This window comes from Geotrypetes seraphini, chromosome 12 (assembly GCF_902459505.1).
Source record: "Geotrypetes seraphini chromosome 12, aGeoSer1.1, whole genome shotgun sequence".
Lineage (NCBI taxonomy): Eukaryota > Metazoa > Chordata > Amphibia > Gymnophiona > Dermophiidae > Geotrypetes > Geotrypetes seraphini.
Window position 1 is genome coordinate 81,675,626 of NC_047095.1, and position 12,525 is coordinate 81,688,150.

Consider the following 12,525-nt stretch of genomic DNA (forward strand, 5'->3'; position numbering starts at 1 on the left):
CAAATAGCTATTTTATTAGTAAAAACTAACAACCAGACTAGAATCTGATCAATAAATGCATAGACATTAAAGCCTATTATCAAACAGCCTGCACTTCTCCTAAACTCCCCAGCGTCCTTAAGGAGACGTGCAATTCAGTTTTCATTACATTTTCTTCTCTCCAAGCTTCTGAGGATTATTTAGAGAGTTCACATAACCGGTCTCATTTGACCATCTAACTAAAGTTTTATGGACCCCTGATGCAGGCAGTTTTTGCCGAAACACAGCCCAGGTCGGGTCATTTAATAAAGTGAACTCTACTATCCTAATCTGCGAGGCCCTTGGTACTTTTTCTGTTTTACTGTTGAGTGTGTACTTTTGATTTCCTCTTCTTGTTGGTTCGCTCATGTTTTCACACTCAGCAATGATACATTGATAAAAATACATTTTATGCATAAAATCTAGCAGTATTTTATTAAGTGGACCTTCAATATCTACTCTTTATTGTGGAAAAAAACAGAAATTTAATATATTTCACTAATAGCTAAACATGTAGACTTTGGTGTAGTCATCTACCAATGGCATTCCAAACACTCGAGCATTCAGGGTGAATTTCTATAAACAGTGCTTAAACTTAGGAGTCTTAGTTAATTGAGAAACACTGTTTGAAATAACGATTAACACTGAATTTAAAGCACCTACTGGCACCTAAATAAAAGGTGCCAGAATCGCAACTAATATCACTATGGGCAAGGCTAAAGCCAGAAGTGGCATTATGTCCCATAAAGCACCTTCTTAGGCACAATTCATGGCAAAGATAGGCATTGGAAATGTAAGCCTGGAAAACCCTGGCCTACATTTCCATTGCCTATCTTTCACAGATTCACGATTCTCTATATGGCACTGTCACATGATCGGCATCCGCTTTTTAGGTGGCTGCCGATTTTGGTTCTGTATAAAGGATCCAGGCCTCAGTGACTTCATGAGATAGTCAGGATAAAGCCTGTAATGCTGTTCAACTCCTTGCAACAAGGCCTCAGTGGGACTCTTATATTAGATCCATTAAGACTTCAGTCTTATAATATTTAGAATCTATATATATAAAATCGGAGGTATGTATGTGTGTGTGTGTGTGTGTATGTGCCGCGATCACGCAAAAATGGCTTGACCGATTTGAACGAAACTTGGTATGCAGATCCCTCACTACCTGGGGTGATATGTTCTGGGGGTCTCGCGGCCCACCTGCACACGTGGGCGGAGCTACAAACAGAACATCAGATTTCACCCATTCATGTCAATGGAAAAAATGTAAAAAGCTGCCATTCTCACAGTAATTCAAAAACGGCTTGACCGATTTGAACGAACCTTGGTATGCAGATCCCTCACTACCTGGGGTGATATGTTCTTGGGGGTCTCGCGGCCCACCTGCACACATGGGCGGAGCTACAAACAGAAAATCAGATTTCACCCATTCATGTCAATGGAAAAAATGTAAAAAGCTGCCATTCTCACAGTAATTCCAACTACCTGGGGTGATATATTCTGGGGGTCTCGCGGCCCACCTGCACACGTGGGCGGAGCTACAAACAGAACATCTGATTTCACCCATTCATGTCAATGGAAAAAAAGTAAAAAGCTGCCATTCTCACCGTAATTCAAAAACGGCTTGACCGATTTGAACGAAACTTGGTATGCAGATCCCTCACTACCTGGGGTGATATATTCTGGGGGTCTCGCGGCCCACCTGCACACGTGGGCGGAGCTACAAACAGAACATCAGATTTCACCCATTCATGTCAATGGAAAAAAATGTAAACAGCTGCCATTCTCACAGTAAATCAAAACCGGCTTGACCGATTTGAACGAAACTTGGTATGCAGATCCCTCACTACCTGGGGTGATATGTTCTGGGGGTCTCGCGGCCCACCTGCACACGTGGGCGGAGCTACAAACAGAACATCAGATTTCACCCATTCATGTCAATGGAAAAAATGTAAACAGCTGCCATTCTCACAGTAAATCAAAAACGGCTTGATCGATTTGAACGAAAATTGGTATGTAGATCCCTCACTACCTGGGGTGATATGTTCTGGGGGTCTCGCGGCCCACCTGTACACGTGGGCGGAGCTACAAACATAAAATCAGATTTCACCCATTCATGTCAATGGAAAAAATGTAAAAAGCTGCCATTTTCACAGTAATTCCAACTACCTGGGGTGATATGTTCTGGGGGTCTCGCGGCCCACCTGCACACGTGGGCGGAGCTACAAACAGAACATCTGATTTCACCCATTCATGTCAATGGAAAATATGTAAAAATCTGCCATTCTCACAGTAATTCAAAAACGGCTTTACCGATTTGAACGAAACTTGGTATGCAGATCCCTCACTACCTGGGGTGATATGTTCTGGGGGTCTCGCGGCCCACCTGCACACGTGGGCGGAGCTACAAACAGAAAATCATATTTCACCCATTCATGTCAATGGAAAGGATGTAAAAAGCTGCCATTCTCACAGTAATTCCAACTATAAAACACTTTATATGACACTATAACCACTAGGGACATCTTTTCTATTCTACCACGGACACCATACATATAGAGTTTGTATTTTCTAACTGTGTTTGTAACTGTTTCCTTCATGCACCCCAGTTCATAATGTTATTACATTACATGAGTACTCACATATGCTGAACTAGGCACACAGGTTCCATTCTGAACCGGGAAAAAACTGCATGGAGTTTCTTTTCAACCTGAGTTTCCACATATTGATTTGTTTAAATCAATACTGAAACTTTTGGATGCCACTTATTCCAACAGATCTTCCTTTTCAGTTTAAGAGATTGCTATTTTCCAGTGAGACTTGCATTCATTCACCACTATAAAGTATTTTTATTTGAATCCATTTACAGTGTTATTGCTATAATTAAATACCCGTGCAACGTCGGGGCATCAGCTATAACTTATAAAAATAAAAGTTTTTGTGTTTCCAGTGGGTTAAGTTGGAAAATGTAGGTAGCCTAATTATATCACTTATAAGATCTCAAGGCAATAAGACATATCAGCTATTTAAAGCTATATCTACTTTCACCAGCAGAGATACAAAGACATTTTCTCTGTGCCCACTGTCTGTGACAGTACTGGTTCTAACTGTAACCCAGTACTGCTCATGGGTATTGAAAAAGCTTTAAAGTTGATTACAGGGACAACGTACAAACTGACTCAGTGCTCATTGAGCTCAATGCTCAGTGAGGCCTTGTTACAAGGAGTTGAACAGCATCGCAGGCTTTATCCTGACTATCTCAAAAGACATTGAATGCTTGAGTGTTTGGAACGTCATTGGTAGATGACTACACCAAAGTGTATGTGTTTAGCTATTAGCGAAGTATGTTCAATTTCTGTTATTTTTCCACAATAAAGTGCAGATATTGAAGGTTCATTTAATAAAATACTGCTAGAGTTTTTGCATAAAATGTATTTTTATCAATGTATCACTGCTGAGTGTTAAAACATAAAAGTTATAGCTACAATGCCAAGAAATTTGCTCCATTAAGCAAAAATAATTGTAAATTTTAAGAAAAACAGAGCTTTATGTAATCAGTGGCTTTGAGGGACTCCTGGATGGGCTTTAAACTAGGGTTGGGGGTTTTTTTTAGTATTTTCTGATCAAACACAATCAAATTCATGGGAAAAACGTCAATTCTCACAGTTTTTCCAACTTCAGGTTTTTCTGGACAACCCTAAGCCCCCACATGGTTTGTACAGAAAAGCATTCATACTGCATAGGAGCTGACTGATAGGGTTAGGCAGGAATGAACTGGATTTACTGCATTTTAAAAAAACAATAAAGCCAGATGAACTGTTTAAAGTCCATTTGTAATGTACACAGTAGGCATAAGATTGCACACATTTAGGAAGGAATTTTGTAGGACGTGATACTTGAATCAATAAATGACAGCTCACCACATGAGTTTTTATGATCACTTTGGTCTCCTCTTCAGTGGAACCAACAACTTTTCTGGGTCAATATGAATATTGGGACTCTACAATGTAGACTTTTAAGCAGAAAATGATGTCTTAAACAGGCAGTCAACTTCGGCCAGCTTGAACTCTGCCTCTCATTGCAATGTCCCCCGAGACCTCTCTAAACTGTATGACTGACAGCTCAGACTGTCTTTAATCCTTCCTTAACTCTCTATCCTATCAATTATTGTACTTCTTTTCCTCTCTTGTTATTCAATCTTTTTTCCTCTCCCCTGTCTTACTAATTATAGTCAAATTATGTAAACCGCACAGATATATGTGGTATATCAAGAATGAATAAAACTTGAAACTCATCCTAGAACAGTGGTCTCAAACTCAAACCCTTTGCAGGGCCACATTTTGGTTTTGTAGGTACTTGGAGGGCCTCAGAAAAAAAATAGTTAATGTCTTATTAAAGAAATTACAATTTTGCATGAGGTAAAACTCTTTATAGTTTATAAATCTTTCCCCCAATGGCCTGCATGTCCCCCCCCCCTTCTTTGCAGCATCCTCCAGCTTCCCCCTGGCCTCCCGGTCTTAGTTTCAGCTTATTGCTGCAGCCTGCAGAGAGGATTGCCGGTGCTGTAGCATTCCTTGAAGGCTGTCATTGGCCTCCACAGCACGTTCCCTCTGCTGCGGTTCCGCCCCTCCTCTGATGTTATGGGCAGGATCGCAGCAGAGGGAACGTGCTGCTGAGGACGATGGCAGCCTGCAAGGATTGCTACAGCACCGGCAATCCTCTCTGCAGGCTGCGTAATTATCTGAAGGTAAGAGCGGGAGGCCAGGGGGGAAGCCGGAGGACGCTGCAAAGAGCGGGCAGCACTAGTACAGACCGTGGGCCGCATGTAGTCCCTGGGCTGTGAGTTTGAGACCACTGTCCTAGAACCACTTGCCAAGCCTAGAAAACGGGGCATTTGATATACAGTATTTTCCCTCTCACATCTTGCTAGGGCTTGAGACACTGCCACAGACTGCCCAGGCCTTCAATTCACTGACATCCCAATGGACAGAGATATGGAATAGTTCCGTTCAGAGCAAGACTTCAGTACTGTGTGGAAAATAAGTATACAAAAAAAATGAAATATTCAACAATACATATTAGGGTAATTCTTTAACGGGGCACTAAAATTTAAGAAAGCACCTATTTGAATCCTATTTTATAAAGAAAAGTAAGTGCCCATGCCTATATTTAAGATGTGAGCACTCACAAGAGCCATAGAGCTTGCACAAAGACTGCAAAATGCTGCACATAGATTATAATGCATAATCATGTGCCCTAACAAGCTCCGCTCACATGCATATTATATGCCATTGCATCTGGGGTATTCTGACAGAATACTCCTTAGCTGGAAATTGCTCATTTATGCATATATGTATCCACACATGCATGTAAATGACTAGAATACTAGCCTTTACACATGTTCTTACAATCTAAAACTAGGCGGAGCCTTATAGAATAATTCCCAGAGTTCATACATGAGGAATCAGATCAACAAATGTAAATTATGATCCAAAGAATGGCATTGGAAGAAGAAGTGAAAATATACTTATTTGTTTTGAAACTACGACTATAGCCAGACAAAGTGCAGAAGAAAACACATGTGCATTTTGTGCTCCCACTGGATGGACATAGAGCGGCATTGTAACCCTTCTGCATCTACTCAAGTGACTCTTTGTCCCACTGTCTTCTTTTCTACTGGCACCTGCTCTAGTCAATGCCCAATGGACCCCAGACTTGTCTTAATCAACAGTGAGATCACTAACACTTGTGATGGTTATATACTTTTGACAACACCGTGCCTGGCTTAATAGCTGAAATGAGGTCACAAACAGATACGTATAATGACCTACATCACTAGACATTCTCTTCTCCTTTATTGCCTTGTAATTCTGTAAGGGAACATCTACAAATGATCATTCTCATCCTGTCTGAATGTGAGATACCTAGCACTCGGTGCCTCTGTTACTGCCACAACTTGAGGGCTGGAGATCATCAGCTGTTCGTTGTCGGCATGACCTAATCCGATCTCTTAATAAGTGGTGACGACATCCAATAACTAGAGAACAAAACTCATAGGAGCGTCGTCCCAAACTGTTCCTACAGGATCCAAGGAATAGAAGTAGAAATACATTGTAACAACTGGATTTAGCAGTTTTTTTCCCCCCCTGACATTTGTATAACTTCTTGCTCAAAGCACAGAATGACAAGAATGTGATATTTTAGAGTGCTTAACTTATTATGATAAATATACAGGTATGTCTGCCATAGAAATGATGACTTGTGTGACATTATCTTCACAGAGGATCTGCAGATGCACCAAACACAATCTAGACCATGGTCGCTGGGTGATCTAACTAATCACAAAGGAATGTAATTAAAGACAAAGACCAGGAAAAGTCCCAGCAGAGTCTAGGTGACCCATCTGGCCTCTTTTGTATTACTTCCACTTTTTCCATTGGTTTGAACACTGATAGAGCATCACAGTTTAGAATGAAATCATCAGCTGAGGAACCTATGGGCATATGTCTCTGCTTTAGCTGGGTCTCCTCTGAGTGTGGCTCAGTAGGTCTTTGTAGATCTTGGATCTCAAGAACCTGGGGTAAGAGTCTTTTTCCATGAGGCTGCGCACTCTCACCTGGGCTAGATCGAAACAGGAAAGAGAAGGTTGCTGCAGGTTCTTCTTTGTAATCTCCCGTGCCTGGAAGTCAAGATTTACCTGGAAAAAAAAAGGACAAGATGCTGAAAATATGTTCATAAACCAACCAACCCAAAAGACAGACCAGACGGGATACAATGTAACAATCAGCCATTATAATAAATAGAATGATGAGTAAGTGGTAACTCTCATTTTAACACACCATGGCACCAATGCCATAGCAGCCAGTTCTGTGGGTGCTTGAGCACCCACAATACTGAACAAACTCTTTAACCGTGACCAAGGAGAGGCAACCATTGGGTTTGGGTTTGGGTTTGACCCGCCTCCCCACCCCCCAATCATTTTGAAAAGTTGACGCCTGTGGGCACCACCGCCCTTGGCTATGCAGCTAATCAGAGTGTTTTCAAATAAATGAGTACGCCTCCAAACGGGCTGCCATTTCAGCTCCTACATATTGTGCATCCTCAAGTATACCACAACAATCTGTGAACATTCAGTGCAATGAAATAATGAAACAGAGAAACATGATGGCAGATAAAGACCAAATGGCCCATCCAGTCTGCCCATCCACAGTAACCATTATCTCTTCCTCTCTCTGAGATCCCACGTGCCTATCCCAGGCTTTCTTGAATTCAGACACAGTCTCTGTCTCCACCACTTCTTCTGGGAGACTGTTCCACGCATCTACCACCCTCTGTGTAAAAAAGTTTTTCCTTAGATTACTCCTGAGCCTATCACCTCTTAACTTCATCCTATGCCCTCTCATTCCAGAGCTTCCTTTCAAATGAATGAGACTCGACTCATGCACATTTACATCACGAAGGCATTTAAATGTCTCTGTCATATCTCCCCTCTCCCACCTTTCTTCCAAAGTATTCATGTCATCAAGTCCAGGATTGGCTACTGAACAGTGTTTGAAAACATAAGAATAGCCATACCAGGTCAGAACAATGGTCAATCTAGCGTAGTATCCTGTTTCCACAGTGGCCAATACAGATCACAAGTACCTGGCAAAAGCCCAAAGAAGAGCAACATTCCATACAGAAACCTAAGGAATACCAAGATTCCGGAATCCCAAAGAGTAACAAGATTCTAGAATCCCCAGAGAGTAGCAACATTCCATGCTGCCGATCCAGGGCAAACAGTGGCTTCCCCCATGTCTACCTCAATAGCAGAATATGGATTTTTTTTCTGTACCAGCTCTTCATTGCCAGGAACAGGGGAAAACCTTTTTGGTTGTGGAGAGTGCTAATGTATCAACTGATGCTCTTTCCCTTAAAGTTCCCTAATTTATGATGCTGACAGTATAGGGCAATATTTGGATGGGCCATGCCTCTGGAGGCTCATTCCATTCCACAGTCTATACTCCCAGTAAAGGGCAGGTTTTTAGGGGGCTATGAATTAGTTCTCAAGCAGAAGGGGAGAAATATTCCCAGCCCTTGGGGTAAACAATAGGATTTGTATAGTACAAATCTTTTTTCACTCTCAAGTGGTGTTCCAAATTATAACTTTACTCAAACTAAAATTTTCTTCAGTAGCAATAATCTGGTAATGTGCACATTTACTTGTAGCTGAACCCACTTCTCATTCAGTGTGACTTTATTTTCAGACTGCCAACTGTTCACATTTAGGAGTTGAATACAGGGCAGTGATAAATCAACTTAAACAGGCTTCAAAAAGGAAAGAATAAAGAGACATGGTATCATGTACTAGGTGCCTATTCCAGCGAAAGTGAAAAGATCTGTGGAGATGGTGATGTTCAAGATACAGACTTTATTTAAAAATGGATAATAGTAGGAGAGTTATTTCACAACAAAACCTTCTAGTGTAGTATTGTAAGGTTTAATGGACCCAGAAAGCTGTGAACACTTGAGGTCTTTCAGCCTAAAAATACATTAAACCTTACAATACTACACTAGAAGGTTTTTTGTCAAATAACTCTCCTACTTCTATCTATTCTTAAGGGATTGTTGTCTTAGGGCTCCTTTTACAAAGGTGCGTTAGGGCCTTTATGTGCGGAATAGCGCGCTCTAGCCGCTACCGCCTCCTTTTAAGCAGGCGGTAATTTTTAGGCTAGCACGCGCTAATCTTGTGCGTGCGCTAAAAACGCTAGCGCACCTTAGTAAAAGGAGCTCTTAGACTTTATATATTGAAGACTAGTGTGTTTATTTTAATTTATAACATTTTTATTGAAGAAATCAGTAGATATACAATATTATAATACAATAAAATAGTCATTATTTTAAAATTCATCATATTAATTTCCATCAAATATCTTTCATTTCTTCAAAATATATTTCCAAAATACCCATTACATGTCTCAATACCCTCCCCCTAATTCTTACCCCCTTTCCCTTTTCCTATTGACCTCTCCCCCTATCCTCCCCCTAAATTTAATTTTTAACTTTTTTATTGAAAGAATCATACTAAACCCCCCCCCATTTTAAAATGTATAATTGGATGATCCTCATCTGCGCAGAGTTACACTCGGTATTGTTTTCAGTGTTTAAGCCACGTGCTTTAATATCAGGACTTTTAGGGACCTCTGAGGAAGACAGCATTGTCGAAACACAGACTGCGTTGAGTCCACACCTCTCTATGGTTTAAGTCCTAGATATATTTTATGTGGATTATCCAATTGTACATTTTTAAATAAAGCCTTTATCCTGAACATCACCATCTCCACAGATCTTTTCGTTTTCACTGGAATTTGTATCTCCTGTGGGACTAAAGGGTCAATTTTTGTTTGTTTTCATGTGATAGGTCCTACCTTTTATAGAATCAGGTAGGCGCCTATCAACCAATTAATTGGGGTTTTTTTTCTAATAATTGAAGCTATTAAGCGGATTTTGCCAATTATGTTAGGTACCCTTTAGAGAATCCCTTAGACATGAGAAAAGAGGAATCTTTTCAAAATTTCAAAAGACATTTAAAGGCACATTATTTTCAACTGGCCTTTTTAAATTGATGACATGAATTTGGGACTGCAGTCTGCATTTATAAATTTGTATAATTTATATATTTTATCATTTTTACATTTGTATTAATTAATTTCATTTCTTAATTTGGATATTATAGAATATTATGTATTAGAAATGTTCTTTTTTTTCTTTCTTCCTTTTTCTTTTCTGTTCAAATGGAGTTCTTTTCATAATTTGAACTGAGTTATATTGTAAACCACTTTGATCCATTTTGGTTGTTTATGCGATATATAAAGATTTTAATAAACATAAACATGTCCTCTTTTTAGAGGACTGTCCAGGTGTCTGGAGGGATTCCCAAAACCCGGTATTTTGTTTGGTTTTGGAAGGCCCCAAGCTCGAGGCCTCATCTAGAGGGCCTCTGCACATGTGCAGATGTTGACATCACACGTATGCGCACATGCAGGTGACCTCATCGCGCTGACATCTGTGCATGCACAAAGGTCCACCAGATGCAGCCCCGAGCTCAGGGAAAGAGACATGAGGTTCATGTGGTGGTGGAGCTCGGGGAGGGTGGGGCAGAGCTAGTTGTCCTCTGTTTTTTTAAAGAGGAAATCTGATAATCATAATCTGTGCCATACTGTAGAGCCTAAGGGGGTAATAATAAAAAAAAAAAAAGTCTAAAAAGTGTCCTAAATGGCTACTTGGATGATCAAAAAGCCTGATCGTCCAAGTACCCATAACCAAAGCTGGTTTTTAGACGTATCTAAAACCAGCTTAGGCCTTTCCCCTGCCATTAAACGCACAGAGAGAAAAGAGGTGTGTTTAGAGGAGAGGAAAGGGCGGGCAGTGGGCAGGAGGTGGGCCGACCTACAACTAGGCATACAACAGGTATAACCAAAACATTAACAGGTTGCCTAGTCGGCACTTAGACCTTTTTGACTTAGACGTAGTCGAACCAGGTCTAAGTGCCGAAAAAGGGGCCGCTGAGCTGATGGCCGCTGGCGCGATCAGTTCAGCAGCCCGGCAACCTACCCACCTCAACCATCGCGGCAGGAGAGATGCCTCATCTCCCCTACCGCGATGCCATCACTCCTCTACCTGAATTGCCGCAACCCGCAGCAGGAGAGATGCCCTATCTCTCCTGCCGCAGATCTCGGCAGTTCCGGTAGAGGAGTGATGGCATCGCGGTAGGGGAGATGAGACATCTCTCCTGCCGTGATCCATCACCCCCCCCACTTGCAATGAACATCGGGCCAGGAGGGAGCCCAAGCCCTCCTGGCCCCGGCGACCACCCCCTCCGTTTTAACAGGCCAGGAGAGAGCCCAAGCTCTCCTGGCCCCGTTGACCCCCTCCTCCATTTTAACGGGCCAGGAGAGAGCCCAAGCTCTCCTGGCCCCGGCGACCCCCCCCCCACGACTCGATCGGGCCAGGAGGGAGCCCAAGCCCTCCTGGCCCCGGCGACCCCCTACCCCCACCCCCCACTACATTACGGGCAGGAGGGATCCCAGGCCCTCCTGCCCTCGATGAACCCCCCCTCACCCCAACATCCGCCCCCCCAGAACCCCCAATCGCCCCCCCCAGCTGACCCGTGACCCCCTGGCTGACCCCACGACCCCCCCACCCCCACACCCCTTCCCTGTACCTTGTTCAAGTTGGCCGGACAGATGGGTGCCAAAACCGTCCATCCAGCAGGCAGCCGACAGCAGAATGGGGCCGGATTGGCCCAGCCGTCCCAAAGCCCCGCCCACAGGTGGGGCCTAAGGCACCTGGGCCAATCAGAATAAATTTCACCTTTTGGTGGAATTCATTATGCTTTGTTATAAGTACGAGAAAATGAATTCTGAACAAATGGGTAATAATAAGTTGTTTAAATAGACGTGGGTCCATTGACCAATTTTATCAATTCTAATTAAATGCTTTATTTCCCTATTTCCGGTTTGATTTGCACATCCAGGGGAAGGAGAGGGACATTATATGAGGATTTGTTTATTAATTACATGTATGTACTGTTGCATGATTTTGTTGAATACATTGAAATTAGGGTGGGGGAGGGGTGAAAATGGTTTCTCATATATTGATTGATGTACGTGCTATTTTTCAAATTGCTTGTATGTATCCTTTTATGCACTGTTTGTAGACTGAAAAATTAATAAAGCTAAATTTTAAAAAAGAATATATTCAAACCTTCCTCCCCAAAAAATAGAATATGAGAGTTCTGAAACTAAAGTTTCAAAACTGCATTTAAGTGCTACTGAAATACAAATGAAACCACCAAAGTAGCTCTCTCAGATCCCTCAGGCAGGAAGGTCTCCAACATTTCAGAAATATTCAGTTCCTCTGCCTTAGCTTCCTTAATCTGAATTCCCAGTTGATTACCTGAAAGATTCTATTCAGAGGTGGAATAACTTCCTGAGGAAATTTGAGGATTTCATTTAAATACTTTCAGGGATCTCAGAAAGCTCAATGCAAAGGTTTATAGTCTCCAGTTAAAGATCTCTAATTGTTCAATCTGATAATGAATTAAATTTTTATCTGTGGCCATCTTGTAATGCTTTTACCTCTTCTTTTATGGTCATATTTTGAGTAGAAAAGTCAGTTCTAGTGCTCTCTAGACTTTTAAAAAGGACATCAGTTTTACTCACAAGCACAGAGACTTAATTGGTAAATTTAGCAACCATAAAGTCCAGCTTCTAGAGAGCTCTCCAAATGCCCTCTGGAGCTCAAACTCCAACCAACAGAGCTCTTAACTCAGTATTCTCACTATCTCTGAGACATGCATACCCCTGACTAGGGCTTCCACATCTGCAACTTTCACGTGGGGAAATCCCACAGAAATTCTGGGGTCAGAAGGAAGCAGTGGTGGGTTAGTTACTGGGGGTGATACGGTGATGTCAAGCCTGAAGGCCCCAGGCTCTCTTTTACTCAGGGCCAATGCCGAGACAA

General features: G+C 42.0%; 1 protein-coding gene across 2 annotated transcripts in view; it reads right to left on the reverse strand.

The window, feature by feature from the left end:
• Positions 1-5,362: 5,362 nt before the first annotated feature.
• RGS8 (regulator of G protein signaling 8) overlaps positions 5,363-12,525 on the reverse strand; it is a 100,272-nt gene continuing 93,109 nt past the window's right edge. For both annotated transcript variants that reach the window (XM_033916760.1, XM_033916761.1), the window contains exon 5: positions 5,363-6,718. In XM_033916760.1, the coding sequence (XP_033772651.1) occupies positions 6,536-6,718 (183 nt within the window). In that variant the 3' untranslated portion in view covers positions 5,363-6,535. The remainder of the gene's footprint in view (positions 6,719-12,525) is intronic.